The following is a 26,432-nucleotide window of genomic DNA, read 5'->3' on the forward strand; positions in this document are numbered from 1 at the left end:
GCACACACTGCCATTCTCAGCCCTTCTTACATAGAGCCTTCTTATTAGACGCAGCTCACTGTGTCCAGTGCTGTACGTGGGGATGCCACCATCTGCCTGTTCCTCATGCTCTTGCTTTTGCCATGTGCTTTCTTCACACATTTTATAGTTTTTTATTTTATTTTCCTGGTGAAAATACTTTGCATCTATGTTTCCTGACTTCTTTCCTAGGATTTCTATCTCCAGAGTTGTCTCTCTTTGTGATTTCTTTATTGTTTCTACTTCCATTTTTAGGTCCTGGATGGTTTTGCTCAATTCCTTCACCTGTTTGTTTGTGCTTTCCTGTAATTCCTTAAGGGATTTTTGTGTTTCCTCTTTAAGGGCTTGTACCTCTTTACCTGTGTTCTCCTGTATTTCTTTAAGGGATTTTTCATGTTCTTAAATTCCTCTAGCACCATCGTGAGATATGATTTTAGATCCAAATCTTGCTTTTCCGGTGTTTTGGAATATCCAGGACTGGCTGTGGTCGGAGTACTAGGTTCTGGTGAAGCCAAGTCGTCTTGGTTTTTGTTGGTAAGATTTGCCTTTCGCCATCTGTTGATCTCTGGTGCTAGAAGTTCTTGCTGTCTCTGACTAGAACTTGTTCCTCTTGTGGGTCTGTAAGCCTATGTCAGCACTTCTGGGAGATCAGCTCTCCTCTGGTAAAACTCGGGAGCAGATGGCTGTGGATCCGTCCTGAGTCCTAGGGTCAGAGCACACTCTGGAGACAGGATCTCCACTTGAGAAGGCTGTGGATCTGTTGTCCCTCTTTGGTGTGGTCTGAAGTAGAAAGGATCCTGACCAGGCTGCCCTGCCACTTGTGAGGCCTGTACCTCCCAGCTGGTCCCGCCTTAGAAAGTCACCAGAGAGAGAATGGCAGATCTCACCTGAGTCCCTGGGTTAAAGCGCTCCCTGAAGGCAGGCTCTCCACTTGCAGGGGAGTGGGCAGAGAGAGCTGCGGATCCACCGCCATCATTTCTAGGTGTAGACAGAGGTTGAAAGGATCCTGTCCCGGCTGCCCTGCCACTTGTGAGGCTGATATTTTACATTTTGTACTCCTTGTTCTGTAGTCTGTGAGAATGTAATTTTCCAATCTTGTAGATTATTTTATTTGAAACAATCACATTTTTACCCAAAATTTTTGTGCTTTCTAATCTTATTTTTCTCTGAATTATCTTTCTTTCTTAGAATATTAGCACCTTAACTCTTAGATTTCCATAAATGCTCTTGAAACATGTTTAAAGAAAATTCATAGATGAATACTGTATTTACATTATCTCTCCCACCTGTGATTACAGTTTTTGTTGTTGTTGTTGTTGCTTAAATTAAAATCATTGAGTTTATAAGTGACTTTGAGGAAAGTTAAAATCTTTATGATATTTCCTTTCTACCCATTAGGTTTTTTGGATGCACTGTTAAGGCAAATACTTAATTTGACCTATTATAATACTAAATACATAATAATAAAATGCAATTTGTTAAAGATACTTTTGTCTAACATTAAATGTAGTTAAAACTAATGTGTTCACTTGGTACAAGAGTGTGGAAGACATTCTTAGACACAAACAATACCCATGGTCATGAAATTTCTGTCTCAAAACTTGTCCTTAGCCTGAAGTGAACAATTATATTACATTGCTTTTAAATAAATCCTTGTAATAAGCCATGTGACTTACAAGTAGGCTTTAAATTATATCAGAATCATCTCATCAGAGATCTAGATTAAAGATTTTGTTTCTAAAAGCTTTTGCTTCTACTTTGAATAGCCAGGTGTCATTTGTACTTTCAGTCCCTTAGAAGATTGTTCCCCTAATTAGCAGAGGACTTGTTTGAGCTCATTGGGGTGTCTGAGATGAAGCCATGCCTGGTTTCTCCAGCAAGAGCCTACCTGGAACAGTGGGAAGGTTATTAAACAGATATTCCTGGAACTTCTCCTTTCTCTCCTGCGTTCATTCTGACTTTTCCATACTGGGATTTTATTGTTCTCTTCTTTTTCAAATCTCTGTCCCTGCCCCACCTTTCTGCCTTTGGTTTGTATCTCTCTGGAATCCTTTTTGCTATCAACTCTGGAAAGTAATTCTAAAAAGAAAGAACTCGGTTTCTTTTGAGCACTAAAATTTAAGAGTATGCTTCAGTTTGAATACAGACTCAGCCATTTAAGGAGATCCATTGTTCCTACCTGGAAAATGTTTGGTTCTTAAATTTACCTTGAGGAAAGCCAGGCTGATTGATTCACACCCTTAATCCCAGCAGTTGTAAGGCAGACATAGGCCGATCTGGTCTACATAGTGAGTTTCAGGACAGCAGAGCTACACAGTCAGATCCTGTGTCTGAGAAAAAAATACCAAATGTATCTTGAGGATTAAAGATATGAAAATATCTAGCATGAATCCTTCTGTGAAGAGGATGTGTAGTCAGTGTGAACTTCTTTCCATTTGGTGCATGTGTTATGGAAGAGGATTATTACCAACTCTGTCTTTACATGATGAGCATTGGTGTGCCAGTGGTCTGAGTGTGGGATGACATTAGTGATACAGTGGGAAACTGGTGAGTGAAAGGCTTAAGAGACAGAGTTAGGAAAAGAAAAGAAAAGGAAAGGAGAGAAAACCTCTTTTTTCTCAGATTCAGTTTTGCCATTCCTTTCATTTAATGTCACACATCAAAATTAGCCAGACCCAAAGTCTGTAAAATTTAGTGAACTGCTAGATAGTTAGAATAGGCATTCAGAACAGAAGCTGTGGAGCTTTACATTAAATTTTACACTTCATTATTGAACATATTTTATGCACTTACCTACCATCAAAACCCAAATATCCATGTCAGGCTTAGAATTAGAAGAATAATTGTCTTTGCATCATCGCTCATGACTCCTGTCTATCACCTCACTTGTCCCTCCTCATCTCCAAATCTTTAACTTTTCGTGTTCTCCTTTCTTCATGTTTTATATTTGTTTACATATATTATTGGCTGGATTCCATGTATGAGAGAAAGAATATGTGGATTTTTTTTCCTTTCTGCAATTATGTGATTTTCCTTAATAGTCTAAGTGCATTTTCATGTAAATCTCTAAACTTCATTTTTCTTTAACACTAAATAGTATTCTGCTTATGTATGTATGTGTGTATGTACACATATATATATATGTATACATATATAAAATAATGTTCCTTTTAAATTGTATACAATTTTATGACTATTGTAAATTAACTATTAAAAAGGGAGTACAAAACTAAAAAATTTACAACTTGAAAAGGCCATAACCATTGTTACACAAGATATACTCATGTGAGTATAATGCACACACATCAGTCCTGGCACTCATGTGACTGTAATGTGAGCACATGAGTCCTGGCACTCATGTGACTATGATGCACACACATCACTCCTGGTACTTGTGTGAGTGTAATGCAAGTACATCAGTCCTGGATTGAGTTCTAAATTTATATGGGAATAAATACGGGAAGTAATTGAATAAACCTATGCCCTGCATTGGAATCCAGACCATCCTTCTCGCGCAAACCACATGCATTTTGCTTTTAATTACAAACCAGTGGATTGGGTTTATTGAACAAACATTTCTATAACTTCTAATTTGATAAGGAAGATACTAAAATTATTTTAATTGTATTTGAAAATCTTATAGATGTGGTATTTGAATATTTAAAAATTATAAAAAACTAGCATATCAACCTATCTATATGGATTCAAATGGTGAATTTGTTTAGGGGTTTTCTTGAATTGTAGAAAAAGAATATGCTATAGATATATAAGCTATTTCTGTTTGTATCACCTACTTTTATATAAAGATGGCAATGTATTTATATTGATTGCAGAAAATGGGTATCATTGAGTTATAGCACAGTGGTTTGTTCTACTGTGAATGGTTCGTTTGTTTGAGACAGGGTCTTACCATATAGCCTAAACTGGCTCCTGCTTTGTTAAACCTTGACTCCTGCTTCTGCCTCCTGAGTGCTGAGATTACAGTGTGTACCACTCTCCCTTACAACAGTTTATGCTGTTTTCTTTCCAGGGCTGGTGGACTAGGTCTCAATTTTGTTGGTGCCAACGTTGTTATATTATTTGATCCAACTTGGAATCCAGCCAATGATCTTCAAGCTGTTGACAGGTATGATACTGATAAAATGTAATGACCTGTGAATTCTTATAATCTAAAACCCAGTCTTGAACTTTATGGATTGCTTATAGGACTAGTTAGAAAAGTTGGGTACTGGTGAGAATTTATATTAAAAATGACCCTAAACTTCTTAGTAGCCATTTGTTTCCAATCTCCAAATCCTACTGGTGAGACATAAGACCATAATAACAAATAAAGAAGAATAGTTTGTTACTAGTAATTCAGAAATTTGAGAAACTCCTGAGAGAGATTCAGCAGAGAAAAGCCAAAGTCAAAGTTTGCAGAACAGAACAGAAACAGCCGGTTGACAGTTGCTGGCAGGAATTGACAACTTGTGGGGTGTGGGCAACAAAGAGTAGTGTGAGACTGATGTAGATCCCTGTCTCTACTCCATGCTTACACAAGGCTTGTCTAGAATAGGTTCCTTAACCATCTCATCAGTTAAGTAGGACACTGAGAATAGAAAAGTTCCTGGAGTGTTATAGATCTCCACAGAACACAATACGGGAGGTAACTGAATAAACCTATGCCCTGCATTGGAATCCAGACCATCCTTCTCGCGCAACCCACGTGCGTTTTGCTTTTAATTACAAAAGAGAAAGTAAGAATTATGAGACATTTTCACAAAAAATAGAATAAAAGAAAAGAGCCATGAGGAAAAGCAAGCATTGAAGGGACTAAAATGGGGCAAAGACAAACATAATATGATATGATATAATATAATACAGGAAAGTCTGTATAGTTAGCAGAAATGTTCTCAGAAGGTAAAGCCTGTGCTAAGACAAAACTCATTAGCCAGTCTGAATAATAGAGAGAGAAATGATATGATATGATAGGATAGGATAGGATATGATAGGATATGGAAAAGTCCATATAGTTAGCAGAAATGTTCTCAGAAGGTAAAGCCTGTGCTAACATAAAAGTCATTAGCAAGTCTGAATAATAAAGTAGAGAGAGAGATGGTAAGAGGATATATATGTAAAAAAAAGTGAAATCAGACAGATGTGGAATATGATTAAAGAGAAAGGAAAGAAAGATCCCCCCATCAAAAAAAAAAAAATCATTTGTTTGTTCAGAAATAAAAATAGCAGACTGAAGAAAGGGGCGAGAATTAATAGTATATCTTAAGAACATGGTTAATTTTGAAGAGCTGCCAAGTGCTCAGTAAAAATAATGGCCAATTATTTGGGAAAATGGAATGTTTATCTTTGTTATATTTCCAATTCTGAAAATTAAGAGGACTGAAATGCCCCAGAGTGAGAAATAAGAGGATTTATCAAAACAAATTCCCCCCCCCCAAATCAAGCTAGCAATAAATGGGAATCAGACTCATTTCTGCAGATCAGGCTTCTCATCTGTGGCTACAGTTAGGACCTCGTGAGAAAGAAAACTGCTTTGACTTGTGATTCTGATCAGTGACTGACACATTAGTTTGTAAGGCAAGATTAAAAGCAATCTGACTCCTGAGAACTCAGGAGTGTACTTTGGTGGCCTGAACCCAGTGCTCAGAGAAGGTCAGATGAAGGGTCTAATGTGTATAGTCAGGGATAAAAACTATTGACAGTGTGGCTCCGAAGCTTCCTGCAACTAATTATAAAGGAAAACTTCTCCCAAACACTTAAGAATAGTATAAAAATTATCAATAGTTAAGAACTGGAGCTCAACATAACTATAGTGAAGCATCAAGATTGTGTTAGAAGAAACTATTAGAATTTTTCTTTCCTTTCAGGAAACAGTATCCTAATCAAGTCTCAAAATTTGTAACAATGCTATTTTTAAATGCTGGGAAAAAAAATAAGGAGTAAAACTTGTAAAAATGAGGCACAGTGGTTACTTGGTACACTAGTTCTACCCTTTATATGTTCTGCTTCTACAAATGGAGTGAGATTCTTCAGCAGTGGTTTTCAACATGTGGGTCTTTCACAATTTGCCTACGATCGCTGAAAAAGCATATATTTATGTTATGATTCATAAGAGTAGCAAAATTATAATTATGCAGTAGCAACAAAAATAAATTTTTGATTGGGGGCACCACAACATGAGGAACTGTATTAACGGGTCACAGCATTAGGAAGATTGGGAGCCACTGCTCTCTGGTTTCAGTATTTTATTTCATAATTGTGTGTATAGATCTCTGAGTGTATGTTCATGTGAGTGTGCATGTGTGTTTGAATAGGTTAGAACTCTGTAGTGTATGTTCATGTGAGTGTGCATATGTGTTTGAATAGGTTAGAACTCTGTAAGAAGAAAAAGCAGAATGATGATAAAATGAGAAGTTAAGTTCAGACATACACTTATTATTAAACATATAAAATAAGAAAGATATAAAAGACTATAAAATTAAAAGTTATGAAATTTGAGGGTCCAGAGAGGATGGCTTTGTAGTTAAGGGCATGTGCTGCTGTTGCAGGAGACCCAGTGTTGCAGATTTTCTTCCCAGCACCCGTGTTGGACAGCTCACAGCCTCCAGTGTAGCTGGACTCTGAGGGCATTGCACTTCTGTGCACAGATTCGTACATGCAGATTCTTACACAGTAACATATACATATATACATGTTTTAAAAATACTTAAGATAGTACTAGAAAGATGGTAATCAACTTAATAAAGAATGGCAATATTAATGTTAAGTAAATTCTTAATAGAGTTTAACAAAAACATTGCAAAGCAAAGAAGGTATGATGCATCAGATTCAGACCCAAGCCCAGAGTCTTATGATAAGAGATAAGGAGAAAGAGCAGAGAAGAAAGAAGAACAGAGAAAGAATATGCAGTGGCAAGAACAGCGAAGAGTCCAGAGAAGAGAAGAGAACCTAGAAAAGGAAATTGGACAGAGGAGAACAATCTGGAGAAAAGAAGAGACAAAGAAGAGGGAAGAGAATAGCGGAGAAAAGAAGCAAAGGGAGAGGTGGGGCAGAGAAAGCCACAGGCAGGCAGACTCCTGTTAGGAACTCTTGATGGTATTTCCAAATACAACAGCTAGATATAAGAAGGGACAGATGATAGGAATTACAGCTTAATACTATAACTTTGTAACAAAAACTCAACATTTTCACACACAGCATATTTTTAAAATGACCATGCATTTTAATTAAAATCACAAAGGCATGGTCTATGGATCTAAAAGATAAAAGACCTAGAAAATAAGAAACATGCAGCCAATGTAATTTACCACATCAAAATGTTGAAACATGTATTAAAAACTCATACTGCAAAGAATGATGCTATAGGAGTTTTTGAACACGGATGGTACAAGTGCTTGCTCCTCTCTGTTGTGTTAGTGAAGCCAAAGGTCTCGATCAACCAGGTGAACTCCCCAACAAAGGTTACATGGAAATTTTATGTTTGTACTCATCCTTGCTATTCTCCTACCTATTCCCTCCCCGCATACATAAATACAGAGCAACAAAGAAAGGCAAGATCTTGGTCCCCCAGGGAGGCTGGAAAGCACAGTCCTCAACTTTGTTAGCTTCCAGCCCTTGTGGGTTTCCTGGAGGAGTGGTAGAAGGCAGATCGGTGCTGTGAAGGGCAGTGGTGGATCCAGCAGCTCACGGAAACCACTGTAGACTGCACGGCGTTAGAAAGCTGGGGTGAATTAGGATGGAGATGGAGAATAGCTTAATTACATCCTTCAGAGGAAGCTGCTCTAAAATGGTTAGAAACTAAGACACTTAAAAATAGTCACACATACAGGGACTATTAAACACATCCTTCAACACATGGAATACACACATGGACACATCTTTCATATAAGTCTGCGAAGATTGGGAGAAATAGCTGTTTTTTTAAATGACAGATTTTCAACAGAATGCCTTCTTATCTTTCATCCAGAGACATGCATTGTGATTTATGATCATTTTAGTTCCTCAGTTGTTGCCATGGCAGGACTTTACACATGCTAGGCAAGTGCTCTACCACTAAGCTACATCCCAACCCCTATGGTTGTTTTTAAATACTGTACAAGTGTTTGGAAGTATTGGGAGTATTTTATGTTGTTCTGAAGTTATAACAGGAAGTTATGGTCTTTTCAGAGTAATAACAAATCAGTCTCACAAACTGTCCTTAAAGATAGACAGCATACATATAAGACAGATGTTAAAATAACCATCTAAAAATTGGAAGAGTACACAGAGAAAGAACTAAAGCATACTAGAAAAATACTGGTGGCAAAATGAGAATATCAACAGAAATAAAATTTATGAGAATAAAAACATAAATATCCTGGGACTGCCATTCAATTCTGGAATTTAAAAATGCACTAGATTTTAGGATTGACTTAAACAGAAAGAGGAAAAGCAATCTGTACACTTCAACCTATCAAGCCTGAAAAGAAATCTTTTAAAAGAAGGAAAAATAAATTTCACCAAAAAGACATTTTCCTATATTGTTCTTTCTTCTCTTTTTTTTCTTTCTTCTTACCAAATAAACCACTTTGTACATTATGGAATTTTCAGCAGAGTTAAAAAAACAGACATAATTATTGAAAAGCTTGCTGAGTTTGAAGAAAAATAAAAGAAAGAAAAAATTCCATTCTGAGATAATTCAAAGAGATCTATCAACACCAAGACTTTTTCAGGCTGTCAGCAGATAAAAACAAAGAGAAAGGCCTGAAGTGGCAGGATTAAGCTGCATATTGTGTGGAACTAATCTCTAAAAGGCTTAGCTGCAATTAGCTCAGCATAAACCTAGCAGATCAGAAAGCAGTGTGCTAATGTATTTAAAGTAATAATATATATATATATATATGTATATATATACATATATATATACACACACACATATGTATATATATTATTGAGATAATTCCAACATATATTATATATACTTATATAATTACTAAATATATTAATATCCAATATCTTACTATTTGAATATATATTTAATAATGTATTATTTAAAAATAAACATATATATGAACATGTCAACTGAAAAGCAATGAAAAAGAAAAATATATAAATTTAGAATTTACTATTGAACAGGACAGTCACTTACAAATAAAGGAGAACTTAGGTCATTCTCATACAAACAAAAACTGAACAAGTCTTTGACCACTAGTGCTTCCTCCAAAAAACTTCTGAAGGGACAACTTAAGTTGAAATATAAAGACAGAAGATAGTAATTCAAAGCCTTATGAAAATAGAATTCACCAATACAGGCAAATCCAAGCATCAATAGAATTGTAACTTTTGTTTTCAACAGAAATCAAAAGGAAAATTCAGAACATGTTTATGAATCTATCTGTACATTTATAATATATAAAGATATAATTTGTAACATATATATATTTATTTTGTATATATGTAAACAACAGAGAGGAAAGGATTAATAGTGTGTCACTAAAAACAAAATCAACTAAAAACAGAAAGGAAAATTAATAATGGAGGAAGTGCAACAAAAAGTTAATAACGGCAGAGATGGCTGAGCATAGAGGTGCCTGAGGTGCCTGTCTTTAATCTCAGCACCCATTAGGCTGAGGCAGGCATATTTCTATGCATTTGAGGCCAGCCTGGTCTACATGGTGAGTTCCAGAACATCTAGGGAGAGACGGGCTCTTTGCCTACAGAATCAGGCGAGAGGGAGAGAACCCAGTCCAGCCGGGGAATAACCACCCTGAGCTGGGAGTCTATCAAAGCAGGAACTCATTTTAATGTATCAGTCTTCTCTTTATAAAGGGCTGAGAGAGGACGTGGAGTTTTCTGTTGAGGTGAGATGACCTAGGGGGAGGGGAAAGGTGACGAAGGGTATGGGGTGACTGACAGAGCCAACAAAGTTACTCTATGTCAGCAGGAGCTAGGCAAAGGCAGGCTTAAGCAGGTCGTGCTGAGTCACTCCAGTACAGAAGTGACTGAGACAGTTTACAAAACTCGATCCAGGCTCCGGTTTGTCCTTAAGGCCCAAACCAGGGCCAAATAGGGCCCAACAGAGACCCCATCTCAAGAACCAAATAAGCCAGCCAAATCCAGACCTCCTTTGTTTTCTTGTTTGAACGTAGATGGATTAAACTCTCAGATCAAAAGACATAGATCTCAGAACAGATTAAAAAGGAGTATCTGACTACATGGCATCTATAAAAGTCTCGGTGTAGTTTTAAGGGTATGCGTAAGTTGGAAGTGAAGGGATGGAAAAGATATTCCACCAAGATATCAGCAACAACAAAAGAGCAGAGGCATTGTAGTAATAGAAGGCAAAGTTGATTTTTAAGTCAAAACCCATTATAAGAGTAAAAGAGGGGCATTGTGCAGTGATTTTTTTTTTTAAAAAAGGTCAGTGTACCAACAATTATAACATTTACAAACAAAAGTATGCAAACACAGAAGCTCCAGACACTCTGAACAAACTGACAGAATTAAAAGGGAAACCGACAGCTCTGCAGCAGTAGAGGGAGACTGTCCTACCTCAGACTCAGTCGTGGACGGACAGCAGAAGTCACAGCAGATAGGACCGAAGCCGCCCCTCAGGCTGGATGTGACAGCTGCTCTGTTCCAGCAGAGCATCAGCAAACTGTGCTTTCCTCCAGTACACAGGAAATGTTCTCTAGAGTAGCATTCACATAGTAATCAGCAAACAAGCCTTAGTACACTTAAAAATAAATTGTTAAGTATTTTATTTTTTATTGGCAGCAGACAGATACTAGAAGTCAGCAGCAGAAGGAAAAGTCAAATGTTTACAAACATCTGTGAATAAAGCAACACAGTCAGAACCCTTCACTACTCAAAGGAGAAATGGCAGAGGAATTTTGAAATACCTTTGAAACACATGAACACATCTCTTGAAAATTTATGGGATATAGTGAAAGTGGAAATAAGAGGGAAATGTATGGCTGTAAATCCTTGACAACAGGTTTTAGATCCATGAGCATACTTCCAAGAGAAAGAGAAAAAAACAAAAAAAGAACAAATGAATCCCCAAGTTAGAAAAAAGGGAGAAAATAACATAGTTTAGAAAAGAAAGAAAAAATAGTAAAATTTTTTTAAAGAAACATGAGATTGGGTCTTTGAAAATATTGAAAAATTGACAAACTGTGGCGTAGGTTGACTTGGAGAAAAGAGGTAAGGCTCAAACACACAAATCATAAAAAAAAGGCATTACTACTTAACTTGCAGAAATCTGATTATCAGAGTACTGTGAACAAGTTTATACCAACACATTGAATGGCCTGGGAGGAATGGATAATTTCCTAGAAACATACAACCTGGCAAGGCTGACTAAGAAGTAGAAAACTATGATACATCTGTATGTACAGAGATGAACTCACAGTCACAACCCATCAGAGAGAAGCCAAAAACTAGATGATGTTATTGTGAGTCCTACAAATAATCAACACCACTACAAAATTTCCCAGAACATTGATGATAAAGAATCACTTCAATTGTATTTTGTGAGACCTACACTATGTAATCTAATCCCAATAATTCACTCTACAAGAGAATGACAGAGCAGTATCCTTGTACACGGTAATGTAGAAGAGTTCAATAATTAACTAAGAAGCAGGTTGAACAGATGATACAGAGAAGGATTAATTTTGGTGTGCAAAAAGAATGGTCAAACACTATACACAAATCATTGTAATGTGCCACACTGATAAATGAGGAGAGAAAAGTATTCAGTTATCTCAGTTGATACAGCAAAGGCATTTGACAAATTCAGCTGTCTCTCATGACTTAGAAAGCACAACAAATTAAGAATGGAAGAAAATTATCTTCACGTAAAAACCATTTATAAAAAATTAAACTAATGCCATAGTCAGTGGTAAAGAGCTGAATGCTTTATTCTAGATTATCAGCAACAAGGAAAGTCTGCATTTTTCTGCCTAAAAAAAAAAAGGACATGCTGTATGGTTTCACTATTCCTCTATAAGGTTTCACTGTTCCTCTGTAAGGTTTCACTGTTCCTCTGTATGGTTTCACTGTTCCTCTGTATGGTTTCACTGTTCCTCTGTATGGTTTCACTGTTCCTCTGTATGGTTTCACTGTTCCTCTGTAAGGTTTCACTGTACCTCTGTAAGGTTTCACTGTTCCTCTGTAAGGTTTCACTGTTCGTCTGTATGGTTTCACTGTTCCTCTGTATGGTTTCACTGTTCCTCTGTATGGTTTCACTGTTCCTCTGTATGGTTTCACTGTTCCTCTGTATGGTTTCACTATTCCTCTGTATGGTTTCACTATTCCTCTGTATGATTTCACTGTTCCTCTGTACGGTTGTGCTGCCATCCCACAGACAATGATCATATCAATATAGAAAGTAGCATGGTAGTGGGAGGGAAGCACCGCAGTTTGTAAGGCACTTAAGGCTTGACTTTGATCCCTCAACCAGTGTAAAAAAAGAATAAACAAGCAAAACACAATACTGGGCATTGGGAAGTTTGCTTGTAATCTCAGTACTGGGAACATTGAAACAGGTAGATAGATGCCTTGGGGCTCGCTGGCTAGACAGCCCAGCCAAATTGGCACAATAGGCCAGTGAAAGACGGTGTCTGAAAAAGAATGATGTCTAGGGCATGCCAGCAGATGTTCTCACCTCCATACATATTCTTACATGTATACACACCAAGTAGAATGGTGGCTCTTGGGTACTGTTGGGCAGGGACAGGGAACTGCTGTTTGGTCAGTAAAGAATTCAATTTGAAATAGGGAAGGTCTGTATATCATATTGGTTCCAAAGCACTGAGTCTACCTTCTGTGTTTCAGCTGTAAACTCAAAATGATTAAGTTTGATGTTGTATGTATTTTATCATTTTGAAAATAAAATCAAAAGAGATGTATTTTGTTTTGTTTTGTTTAGAAATAAATACTAGTGAAATCACTGTGGATCGCTTAGTTCTCACATTAATTTATATTTTAATTTTCTCCTTTTGAGATTTTATTTGTATTTTAAGTGTATTAAGTATATATATGTATGTGCACTATGTGCATACAGTGTCCACTGAGGCTAAAAGGGGGCTTTGGATCACCTAGAACTGTAGTTACAGATGGTTATAGCCAGTTCAGTGGGTACTAGGAGTCAAGCCCTTCTGCAAGAGCAGCAACTACTTTTAATCACTGAGTCATGTCTCCAGCCCCTATTTTTAAATTAATTTCTCTTGGGAGGCAGAGGCAGGTGGACTTCTGAGTTTGAGGTCAGCCTGGTCTACAGAGTGAGTTCCAGGACAGCCAGGGCTACACAGAGAAACCCTATCTCAAAAAAACAGAAAAAAAAGAAAGGACTGAAAGTGAATGAAAAGGATGGTATAACTTAGAAAACAAGCAAGCAAACAAAAAAAGCAAAGAAATTACACAAGAAATTACTATTATTAATGTGACATAAAAATTAAATCATTGAGAAGAATACAATACAGTTTTTGAAAATGGCAGTGCACAGAAGAGCCTAAGAGACATAAAGGGGGCTGGTGTGCTAGCACACACCTTTAGTCTCAGCACTCTGGAGGTAGAGGCCACCCTGGTCTATGTAGTAAGGTCCAGGCCAGTCAGAACTACATAAGGAGATCCGCCCCCCCCCCCTTTTTTAAGGCAGAAAGGCTTACTAACCAATAATAATATTTTCTTTCAGTATTGAACCTTTCACATAAAACTGTGCAGACGCATTTAGAAGAAGGACAGAAGACAATAATTGCACATATATTTATTATGAGCCAGGTACTCCATGGCCTCCATGAATTCTCTCATTTAGCTTGATGCTAGTCCCTGTCTGGTCTTACTTTGCAGGAAGCTGAGGCAAAGTGACCTTAGTTACTTCCTCAGGTTCACAGAATGACAGTTTCAGGTTCTGATTCCATGCAGTCAAGTAAAATCCAGAGAGAAACAGAAACCACCATCCCTCCCACCCCTTCTCTCTTTGTTTCTTCCTTCCCTTCTTTTTTTCTTTCTTTCTCTGGTCTTGGAACATTTGGTGTGACTTTGTACTTTCCGTTTGTTTATCTGTTTTATGTGTGTGTGTGTGTGTGTGTGTGTGTGCGTGTGTGCGCGCACGCGCGCGCGTGTGTGGTATGAGTACTTGTTCTTCAGTGATAGATAGGATCTATCACTGGCCTGGATCTTGCCAAAGCGGCTAGGCTTACTGCCCAGCCAGCCCCAGGGATCCTCCTGTCTCCACCTACCCAGCGCTAGAATCACAGGCGCTTGCTACCACACCTGTTTTTTATGTAGGGGCCAGGAATCAAACTCAGCTTGTCATGTTTGCATGGCAAGTACTTTACTGACTGACTTACCTCCCTAGCTCCTAATTCTGTATTTTTTCCATGTATATCAATCACTACAGCCTATTATCCTGCTCCCCCTCAAAGCATAGTGGGTTCCCCTTCCAGACCATCTCCTTCCACTAAGTCTCTAGGAGAAAAGAGAGAAATCAAGATTTCTGTGTATTGTAAAGCAGTCCCTTTATATTTATCTTTACATAGTAGAAAACCTATCACTTGTAAGTCCCTGTTTGATGAACCAAGAACCTGGTGAAGTATAGGTACATATGAAGTATAGGTTTTCTTGGATCCTTTTCTGATTTTTTTTTAATAGCTCCTCTATTCCCTTCTGCAGAAACAAGGTTTGCAGGGCTCAAAAAGTCTTCTCTATGAGAGAATACCAAATATTAGTAGAGTCTTGCCCAATTCGCCTCAAGAACTCTACAGGTGTTTAGGGATGTGACTTCATTCACAACATCCAATAAAGCCTGTTTGAGAAGTCATAGGGAGCAGACCCATAGGTAGCCACTGTGGCGAGTCAGCATAGCGTGGTAACTGGTGTCGTGTCTGTCACACAACCTGGGGTATTAGGAAGCTGAGTGATTCACTCAGACGCAGGAGGTGGGTGTCAGCTCTTAAACCTGCATGCCATAGACTTTTCCAGTTAGTTGTTTTTAACAAGATTAATCTTTAGTTTGGTGTTTGGGGTGGGGAGGTTGCCTTTTTAATGTTTTTATTTTTAGCCCATTTTATTAAGCTATAATTGGCATATATATAGTAAACTTGACTTACTTTATGTTTACAGTTGGTAAGTTTTGATGATTATGTACACCTGTGAAACCATGGCCACAATTAAGATAATGAATGTATTCCCTTCTGCCACAGGTTTCCTTACACCTTTTGTAGTTTGTCCCTCCTGCCCCCTTACAGTATGTTTTAGTTGACTTACTGTTTTTACTTTTCAGAGCATACAGGATTGGGCAGTGTAGAGACGTTAAAGTGCTTAGGCTAATATCCTTGGGGACGGTGGAGGAGATCATGTACTTAAGACAGGTCTACAAGCAGGTAAGGATATTTCTCATTCTATGTAAGAAGTTATATCTGTCTATTTTTAGAAGTTAGGAACAAATTTATATAAAGAAGTTTTAAATTTTACCTTAGTATAAAATTTACTAAGATTATCAAAGATACTTTTAAATATACTTCTATGACATAGAGTAATTGTTAAGTTTATTGGAGTTTACTCCTGAAAGCTTCTTAAAGCAATATTTCCCATTTTTAAAATTTATTTTTCTAATTTCATGTGCATTGGTGTTTTGCCTACGCGTGTGTCTCTTTAAGATCCACACTGTACCTGGAGTTACAAACAGTTGTGAACTACCATGTGGTTGCTTGAAATTTAACCAAGATCCTCTGGAAGAGCAGCCAGTGCTCTTAACCCTTAACCGATGAGCCGTCTCTTCAGCCCCTTAACAATAATTCTTAAACCTTAATGTGCATTAAATCACCTAGTGATTTTGTTGGTTCTGATTAAGTAGGTCTGAGGTATAGCCCAAGACTGCATTTTAAACTAGCTCCCAGGAATGCCAGTTCTTAGTCCACTGGTCACAATTTAAATAATGAGGCACACCTCCCCCAAATGGTGAGCCAAGGTGTGGTATGTGTGCCATAGGTGAGTTTCAGGTACACTGAGGCATTGATCTCACAACTCATGGCAACAAGAATATCTGAGCTACCTTACAGCCTTAACAAATCTCCTCTTTTCACTTCAGGCTGTTGTTCATATGTCACTCTCTTCTGTATGTGCCTAGACAGAAAAAGATTGAGCAGCGCTGCCTTAGAGACATGAGATACACCATAGGGAAGGAAGCTGACTGCAGAGATGCCCAGTAAATGAGACTGTGCAGCTTGAGCTTCAGCTGTTGCTGCTTGGTGCTCTGTATGTTCATCTGAAATCTCATGGCCCTTTAATAATGTGTAGGATATTAATTTATGTTCCTTTTATACCTATAAATAAACATTCATTTAGAACTGCTCATTTGAGAAGCTCTGGACTGAGGTTCAAGTTTAATTACAAGTATTAAATTTGAATTGCTCCTTGTATATTTGGCTGGCATCCATTTAAGAACAAACATCTGTCACATGTGGTGGTAGTTACTAAAAATGATCCAATCTTAAAACTCATACTAACTTCTTCATTCTAAAAATAGGATTTACACAGCAGTCTGTGTATTTTCTTAAATCATTTAGGTCTGAAGGAAACAATTTGGTTTCTGGTCTTTGATATGACACTACTTGAGAGAATTTTTATTCTAGCTTAACCACTCGTGAAAAACATAAGGCTCTTCCTTAGGACCTGTTGTTTTGTGTACTGTCTTAGACTAGTTCCTCATTACTATTTCCTCAATCATGTAAGTGTTTTTTCAGCCTATTATTACATGCATTTTACTTTTACCTAAAATGGCTTATTATGTGCTATATAATAATATATAACAAAATTTTCAGGAGACAGTGTAATTTAGTGTTTAGAACTTTAGATGATATATACAAAGATAAGTTAGTGATCATATATGGAAAAGGTGTAACACATGGTTTGAAGATAGCCTGGAATTTGAAACAAGGATGCATATCAACATACTATATTGAGCCTCACATTCTTTGGAGAAAAGAATAAGAAATAAGAGAAAAGAAAACAATTATAAATATGTTAGAACACAGAAAGTTTCTCAAGGGTCCAGATTTGTTTAGGGAACCCTTAAAGACAGAAAAGAAAGGAACTCAGAGAGACTCAGCCAGAGGGAAGACTACCAGAAAATCAGACACATCTTACACATTCTCATTGCAGTGTCAGCCACTAACACAGGAAAGGACTCCTGGGATTAGAGTGTCAAGTGATGCACTTGATAGATGTATGTTCTCTCCTCGACTGCGCACAGTGCACTCAACACTTGTCTGTTCCAAAGTGAAAGCAACAGATAGAAACCCTGAACGCAAACAAGAAAGACGGCTCACACTTTTTGCTGGTATGCGCAAGAAAGTCACTCTCAGTGCCCAGAAGTGCATAACAAGCCACTTCGGGTAAAAGGACTTAGATTTTAGTAAAAGGACTTGGGTTTGAATGTGCTGTGCTTACATGCACCAACTCAGTCTGTGGTTTAAAATAACATTTATCCAGTACCTGTGCTCTTTCACTTGCAGCACCACATGTAATCAAGTTTTGCATTTTGAAATTGTCTCATATACCTGGATTACATATGTACACACATACATACCATTTTATGTAGAAAATTTTGCAGAAAAACAGCTCACAGAACTTCAAACTTTCCCAAATTTTCTGTTTGTTAAAATTTTCCATGTTTGCTTTCTCCTTCCTGAAACTATTACTGTTCTTCTTTTTCTGGGCCATTTGAACTCATGTACACAGGGTTTCTCAGAGATCGTGTTTACAGTTTACACTACGTTATGAAACAGCAGTAGAGAGTGCATCCATGTGGTGATGCTAAAATGGTATACATCCTTAATGGCTCCATGGTTGGTATTCTTAAAACTCTTGAGGGTGGCACTTCTAGGGTTTTCATAGTAGTTGTTAATATGATTAAATCTACAGTTAGCTTGGCACCAGCATGTTTATTGTATACTTACTTTAGATTGTAACATTAAGTGATATAATTCTACCAATATTAGTTTTTAATGTAATAATTTTAGAGAAGAAATGTGTACTCAGATGTCAGCTTACATTATTAAACATTTATAATAATGTAATCTTGATTCAGTGATAAAATAGGAAACGTAAGATGTGTGCTCTAGTGAGTTGGCCAGATTATTATTTCACCATGATGGCAACATCTGCAGGGAAATTAAAATAAAATCTCCTCCCTAAGGCTATTCAGCCAGCCCCAGCTAAAGTTGTGTATATGCAGGGAGTGCCAGGAAATTCTGACATACTGTTGGAGCAAACACTTCAAAAATATCTTGTATTTTTCTGTTATAGCAACTTCACTGTGTGGTGGTTGGAAGTGAAAATGCCAAGCGATACTTTGAAGCAGTACAAGGGTCAAAAGAACATCGGGGAGAGCTCTTTGGTGTCCACAACCTCTTCAAACTAAGGTCTCAAGGGTCATGTCTTACGAGAGACATCCTGGAGGTGTGAAGTTGTTCTGTGACCTCTTCAATAATGTTTTAAGTACAGTTTTATCACCCAGGAATTTTGAAATACAATTGGTGTTTCCTTTTCAGAGAAAGTTTTGGTTTTCCTTCTCAAAAATATATGTTTAGAGTTTCTACATTTAAAGAAATGGGAAATGAGTTGTACCTCAAAGCCAAACTTACTTATGGATACTTATAGATAATACACATGCACTGTGAGTCCAATCTGCATATGAGATAGTATGGCCTCTGTGGCTGTTTTCAAACAGATGGAGTTGAGAGGGACTTATTAGTTTGAAAACAGCTGTTGAAATTGAGAACTAAAAAAATTAAGATTTTTTTTCCTAAATAAACAAAACTGTAAAATATGTTTTGATTAGAAGTTACAAAATACTCCCTGAGATGTACTCTCATGTCTCTGAGAGATTTTTATTTTCTGTTCCCAATAAAAATTCCACACCAATATTTCAAACTTTCAACTATGTTCATGCTTAATACAGATGTTTCTTATTCTTCAAATGAGACACTTACATGGCTTTAAAAATTCCTTTAGTTCATTAATGTACCAGAACACTGAGAATATTGACCTGTAATACAGCTGATATTAGTATGGATGGAGATCATAAAGCCCGGAATATCACCCTTTTCCATCTCCTTACTGCATAGATGAGGAGTCAGCCAAGGAGAGCTCCAGATTATTTCCCGTGTCTTCTGGGACTTTGTAGTAAAATTCTTAATTGTACTTCATTTAGTAAGCATCATAAATAAAGTTCAAGAAAAATTACTCCCTCTCTTTGAGCAATGGCAGCCTAGATAGAGGCGGAGGACATTCACACAGGGGACATTGTACTGTCAGTGTTACATGTTGCTCCAGTAGTCATTCATGATGAGCACTGGCAAAGGTGAAGGACATTCACATAATGGACATGTACTATCAGTGTTCTATATAATGTCAACGTCTCTGTGATCATTAAGGACGAGCACCTGTGGGTGGAATGAAGGCCTGAATTGTCTGTGTCCTGCTCTGTAGTGTCTAGTGTTCTACATAACTACTGACTCTAAGTAGTTGGATTGCCCAGTAATGTTCTGTAGAAGATATGAATAGCAAATGCACTAGTGACACAAGCTGGAGGATCATGGTTCGTACACTCAGCACCATGATGCTTGGATGCAGCAGTATTATGGTGTACTCTTTAATTATGTAAGAGCAGCTGATGTAGGCAGAATTCCTGGGCAAGTGTTTGATACTTTTGTGCCTCCCAACAGTGCTTGTAGTAAAATTGAACACAGGCTCTAGTTTTGTATTCTGTGAAACTGTATGAGTTTCTTACTTAGCAAATGAGAAAGTATTGTTAAGAATGCAAACTCTCTTACACTTAGCCTGCCTTTGCTGTTTTTTTGTTTGTTGGTTGGTTGGTTGTTTTGTTTCTGTTTTGTTTTTTGGTTGTTTTCACCCTGTATTTACAGCTGTTTATGTTCTTTCTTGTGGAAATTACAGAGAGAAGGCCAAGTGGAAGCTGGCATCATGACAGCCACAACATGGTTGAAAGGGGAACCTTCAGCACAGGAACTAGAAACAGTGAGTAACCAGAAAATATGGATTGTGACATCTTTTTCCTTTATTCTTTTCCTTCATTTTTAGTATGAAAAAAGAGAAACTTCTAAAAACTCAGGGATACAAAGTGAGTGAAATTAATTATTTAAAGTGATCAATATTCATAAAAACAAAGTCAGGAGCAGTCAACCCCAAATTAAACACCCTCTGTAAGTGAACATACCAGCATTATTATTATTATTATTATTATTATTATTATTATCATCATTATCATTATTAATTACTATTATTTTACTAAAGGACAAATTAAATAGAGAAATGACCATTAGTGTGTATCAAAACCATTCTGTAAATCACAGCAAGTATTGTATTCTTTGAGTCTGACCTTAGGATCTCTTCACCCATTCATGAGACCTATGCTATCACCAGAAGCTATTTTAGATGTAAGATATAGGAAACATGAAGAAGATTTTTACATTGCTATTCTTGCTGGGTTATTTTTTGGTTGTTCTTACATTGTCTTTTTTTGGAGGGTTTTTTGTTTTGTTTTGTTTTGTTTTTGAGATTTAAATTTATGTGAATTGAGTGACTTTGAACTTAAGAAACTTTTTTTTTTTTTTTTTTTTTTGGTTTTTCAAGACAGGGTTTCTCTGTGTAGCCTTGGCTGTCCTGGAACTTACTCTGTAGACCAGGCTGGCCTTGAACTCAGAAATCTGCCTGTCTCTGCCCAACCAAGAAACTTATTTTTATTCACCTATTTTATGTGCATACCAAGTTGGTTCCTGGGGATCAGGCTCAGTTTGTTAGGCTTGGTGATAGGTGCCTGTCCCTCTGAGCCATCTTGCTAGCCCAGGATGTTTTTTTTTTTTTAATTTAGATAAACACAAATGTCAAATATTTGCAGAAGTATCAGATAACTTTCCCAAAATCTCAACAAATTAAGCCTCAATTTTAGGGAACTGAAGTTTATCCTTAACTTGGGTTACTTTGAAAAGAGAATTGGATATAATTTTGTGGCAGATTTTCTTCTTGAGACAGGCTCTCATATAGTCATGACTGGCCTTTAGTTCCAGGTAAAGTAGAGGATGATCTTGAACCTCCTGATCCTTCTACTTTTCAAGTCCTTTGCTTTTCTTAGTGCAAATATGCACCACTGAATACAACTCTTCCCTCGAGTTTTCTAATGTTTCTATCTGCTTTTCATGTAGCCTAGAGACCCTGACTGTCAAGAACCCACAGATGTTTGTGAGCTCTATAGTGACATCAGTGATGAAGAGTCAGTGGGCCATTCTCTGGGAAAGACTGCTAAACACAAAGTCTCTGACTCCAGTAGAACTCCAGGCTCCTCAGCACAGCTCACTTTGCTACAGTGTGGATTCTCTAAGTTGTTTGAGGCAAAGTGTAAGTCAGTCCAGGATGGCGATGGAAACCCTGTGTCCAGTGACGAAAGTTCTGATGAGCAGCCCATGTGTCTTTCTGCAGAAGCCAGACAGGCAGCTTGTCAGAAGACTTGGGACTGTGTTTGTACTTCAGAACGTCAGAAATCAGATAACATCCAAACTCCAGATGAAAAATGTGTTTCTGATAAAAGCAAGAAGACTTTAGAACAGAATGTTTCTTCTGACTCTGATGATGAGAGAGAGGGTCACAGTACAGCTGGACATCGTTGCATGGGACAGGGTGACACAGAGTCAGAAGATAGTGACGTCATCTTTCCCACACAGTATCCCACTCAGAGAATCCCTAAGAACCATACATGCTTAAAGCAGCTGTTAGGTGGATCTGAAGATTCTGAAACAGAAAACCCTGTGAACGTAAATCATGGTGATGACAGACAGAACAGCGGCAGGGGAAATGGACCAGTTTCAAATCTCTTGTGTCTTGAGAATATGACCTCGAAATCTGTTAGGAAAAGAAAAGGTATAGATGATATTAGCGATGAGTCTGATGACGTTGACATGTTCCCCAAGTCAAGAGTAAGAAAGCAAAGAGCCACTACTTCCTTGAAATTTAATAGAAAAAAGGAAAACAAAAGGAAAGTTGATAATTCTTCTGTAACGGCAAAGGAAGCAAATCAAGTGTGTGCAGCAGATAGAGACTGCAGCTCTCAGGTTATTGAGGAGTTTTCATCCTCAGATGACAATTTGTCTGGCAGCCACTCGAGTTTCACTAAACTAAGTCACAGAGCAGAAACTGTAAAAGATAAAATCAACTTGTTCCCCAAACTGCCTGGCCCGGATAAGAAAAATAACACTTTTATATCAAGAAAACCACCAAGCTTTTTAAATGAAGGAATTGTCAGTCAAGAGCAAATATGCAACTCAATGGATAAAATATTAGGTAACTAAACATTCTGAAAACATTTCTCTAAATAACTGGTTTTTTAACAGCATATATTCTATGAGAGGTTATTCAGTTAGCGATAAAATAGCTCTAAAATCAAGATGCTGCTTTGAAGCAGAAGTAATGAAGTGGCAGGACACAGGGCTGGCTACCTTCAGGACAGAGAGTGTTGCTGTTCCCCTGTAATGCCCTTCCATGTGGCCCACCCTCATCACAGCCTTTCTGGGCTAGACAACCAATGATTTTGACTTATATAGTCATTCCTTACATATATTGCCAAGGTTTTGTTACATGGATGTATGCTGTGTGATAGTATAGTTTAGTCTTGTCAGTTCGTTCATTTTATATAGTCTGCAATCTGTAAGAATCCTCTTCCATCCTCTCAGTACCATAGAATTTACTTACAGTTTCTCTCAATGTGCATTTTGCTCACTGTTCTCAGCAGTCAGACATGCTTGATATCTGTATTTCCTGTGAATGAGCAGTATTTCTGAAACTTTTCAGTGGTTGTATATTATTTGTATGTATGCCTTTATATTTTATGTATGCACATATTAATTATAATTATATATCTTAATATGTATATTATATACTTACACATATATGAATATGTGTATATATGTTTATGCATAGTTACATATGATGATGAACATACTTCATGAATTATATTTATATTTTCATATTTATTTTGGTAATTATAAAGTTCTCATTCTCATCTATTATATTTAAATACTGTTTCATCTTGATCATTCTGATCATATACAGAGATTGACTTCATTATAATAGTCCATAACTGCTTATTTGTTTTGTTCTGTACTACGCAATAGTTAAAGCATGAGTTGACATGGTACCACAGGAAAGGCTGGAGGTGTATCCAGTAGGAGAGCATTTGCTCAGTGTTGTTACTACAGCAGCATCACTAGAAGCATTCTTTTAGGTTTTTTTTTTTAAACATACCATTCCATTTCTTTCCACTTTTACAATGGATACATTCTGTCTAACCTATCAGAGAACTGATATGCCTATCCACCTTGGCTTTGGTGCTTTGGTGTCACTCCCTGCTGGTGTAGAGGTAACTAGAAATGTTACAGTTGTTTCCCTCCCTGTGTCAATGTCTCTAAAGCCTTTGGATTATCTGGATCTTGTTTTCTAGCAAATGTTGTAAGACAGTGTTACTGAGGTTTTTTTTCTCTGCAGTTCTTGTGATAACTTTTTTTGTGTGTGTGTGTGTCCTGAGTATAAGTCCTTGTCTCCACTTTGTTGAGTATTTTCATTACACAGCTTCATTTTCATTCCTTCCAACACAGAGGAAGATTACTTCCTTTCCTTGCTGTCCAGTGCTTTCCCCAGATTGTGTTTGTCTGCATTCCGAGTCCTCATTCTCATGTGCAAGGGGAGTTTCCTCTCAGTCTCTCAGGAACATCTGTGCTGTTGGTAGTTACTTGTTCACATCTCTCAGTCATTCAGATGTTCCATCTTTGTTGCCTGTCTTCATCACTCTAAAATTAATTTTAGTTGTTCATTTGTCTGGTTTTTTTGTCATTGTATTTCTTCATGTTTCTTCTAGATTAGTCTTCATTTCTAGTCTTCATTTGCAAAGGATATTTTCTTAATGTCTAAGTCTTTTTGAGACATTCCATCACTCATTTCTAAGTTATTCTAATTATGATTTATATTGTTAATTTGTGTCTTCTTTCATGTTCTTACCTTGTGGTTTTCACCTGTTTTTGAACCCTTCATTTCTGGCAAGGCATTTCATGTCTCTGTTACTTGGTCCTTTTTTTCCTGCTTCTTGTTGAATGTACTATTCTGCCCACTCTGATAACTCCCTTGCCTCCCCCCAACCCCACGTTGCTTCCCTTTGCTGGGCTGTTTGTGCAGGAGCACTGGTTAGTGGGCCAATGTGAGAGTTTATATAGTAAGCTGGCTACAGTATACAGTGCCTCCTAAGGCCTTCTTGTGGTCTGCTCTACTCTGGCAAGCAGAAGCCTTCCCAGATGCGTTTCTCTTCCAGAACACAGATGTGGATACTGTATCGCAGGGCTCTCAACCCTCCTAGTGCTGTAGCAGATGTGGATACTGTATTGCAGGGCTCTCAACCTGCCTAGTGCTGTAGCAGATGTTATTGCAGGGCTCTCAACCTTCCTAGTGCTATATAGTAGATGTGGATACTGTATCGCAGGGCTCTCAACCTTCCTAGTGCTGTAGCTCTTTAATACAGTTCCTCATGTTGTGGTGACCCCCAACCACAAAATTATTTTCATTGCTACTTCATAACTAATTTTTCTACTGTTGTGAATTATAAGTATCTATTTTCCAGTGGTCTTAGTTGACCCCTGTGAAAGGGTCATTTGATACCCATTAAGGGTTGTCAACCCACACATTGAGAACTGCTGTTTTATAGTTTCTATTGGCAGATTGCCTCCACTTGATTGTAATTTGGGGCTCACAGGATGTCTTGTCACCTAATTTTGTTTTCATGTGGTCCATAGGTGTCTACTTATATTGTCTAGTCGCTATTTGAGTTTACTTGAGGATTCTGCAGGAATGAACCACCTCTATTTAGACTGCTTAGTAATCGTTTTAGCATTGTTTTACAGATGTCTTACTTCCCATAAATCATGCGGACAAATATAAAATAAGGTGCTACAGGCACCTTAATTGTTAAATTTTGACTGTTATTGTAATTGTTAATTGTTAAATTAATATTATTTACACATTAGGCTTTCTATTATGGTTAATAGAATTCATTTAAATTCTTCCTATGAGATGTGTGTGTGTGTGTGTGTGTGTGTGTGTGTGTGTGTGTGTGTGTGTGTATTTTGGTACCAGTATTAACTCAATACATGATTATCAACTGGTTTGTTTACTAGAGCAAAATTAGAGGCTTAAGGAATTGTTAACAGTGCTTTTAAAAATAATCATTTGAGCCTTTTAGCGCAGTTGGAAGTAGTGGTATTTTATGTAGCATGTAGTTATTTTCCTGATAACCTTTAATTACATGATGTAGCAGTATCTTGTGTTTTGTGCTTGGTGATTTCTGGGGAGTTCAGGGCTAAAACAGCAAAGTGTTGAGGTCATTGCCAGGGCTGTTTGAGGGATATTTTACAGGTCTCAGTTCTAGCCTCCATTTTTATGACCACAATTTCAAAATAAATTATTAGAGCCTAGAAGCAAAGCAGTAAAAAATACAGCTACTTTTAAAATCTCTTTTAGATAAATGCTATGAGTTATTTTTTTTCCATTTCCTACAAAGCTCTCATCTTGACATTCTTTGGGCATGTGTACAAAAAGGACAAAATATAAACAATAAAACAAAGTCCCACTGATCAAACACAAGTTCCCTGGTCATAAACCCCATGATCCCTTCCATCAGTGCCATCAAGTACTTTTATAAAGGAGCAGATAAACCTAGGCCACCTCCTTAAATGCGCAAACATTTTGAAATTAACAAAGAAGAAAAATCTATGGAGGACCATTAACCATGATTTTCACAGGCAAAAATCTCTATTTTCAGATTTCAATTTAAAGTTGTTACTTAATCTCAGCAGCTCTCATATTGATGAAAGTAGAATGTCATTTCTAAGTTAGCCTGGACCAATATATTTGAACTTCTTTTCCATTTACTTTTGAAAACATTGTGATAGTAACATAATTTTTTTTAAAGTTTAAAAATAAAGCAAGCCGTTAGGCATAGTGGTTTATACCTGTAATTTTAACAACACACAGGAGACTGAGATAGAATCGGCATGAATTTTAGGCCATCCTGAACTAAAGGCTAGGCTTAGCCTTTGTCTCGAGAAAACAAAAAAGATAATAGTTTTAAAATAAATCAAGCATACCCAGGTGTCATGATGGACAACTTTAATCCCAGCACTGGGGATTCAAGAGCAGGTGGATTTCTGTGAATTCAAGACCATCCTGGTCTGCACAGTGAGTCCCAGGCCAGCCACGGGGACAAAGTCAAGCACTGTCTGGAAATTGGGAAAGTGGGCCAGGAAGGCATGCATGCACACATAGTGGGGCAGGAAGGCATGCATGCACACATAGTGGGGCAGGAAGGCATACAT

General features: G+C 37.4%; 1 protein-coding gene across 9 annotated transcripts in view; it reads left to right on the forward strand.

Moving 5' to 3' along the window:
* Positions 1-26,432, forward strand: part of Ercc6l2 (ERCC excision repair 6 like 2) — a 202,456-nt gene that overhangs the window by 60,984 nt on the left and 115,040 nt on the right. For all 9 annotated transcript variants that reach the window (XM_031359701.1, XM_031359702.1, XM_031359705.1 and 6 more), the window contains 5 exons: positions 4,049-4,144; positions 15,284-15,383; positions 18,310-18,462; positions 19,963-20,043; positions 21,228-22,359. In XM_031359701.1, the coding sequence (XP_031215561.1) occupies positions 4,049-4,144; positions 15,284-15,383; positions 18,310-18,462; positions 19,963-20,043; positions 21,228-22,359 (1,562 nt within the window). The remainder of the gene's footprint in view (positions 1-4,048; positions 4,145-15,283; positions 15,384-18,309; positions 18,463-19,962; positions 20,044-21,227; positions 22,360-26,432) is intronic.

Source organism: Mastomys coucha, unplaced genomic scaffold (assembly GCF_008632895.1).
Source record: "Mastomys coucha isolate ucsf_1 unplaced genomic scaffold, UCSF_Mcou_1 pScaffold7, whole genome shotgun sequence".
Lineage (NCBI taxonomy): Eukaryota > Metazoa > Chordata > Mammalia > Rodentia > Muridae > Mastomys > Mastomys coucha.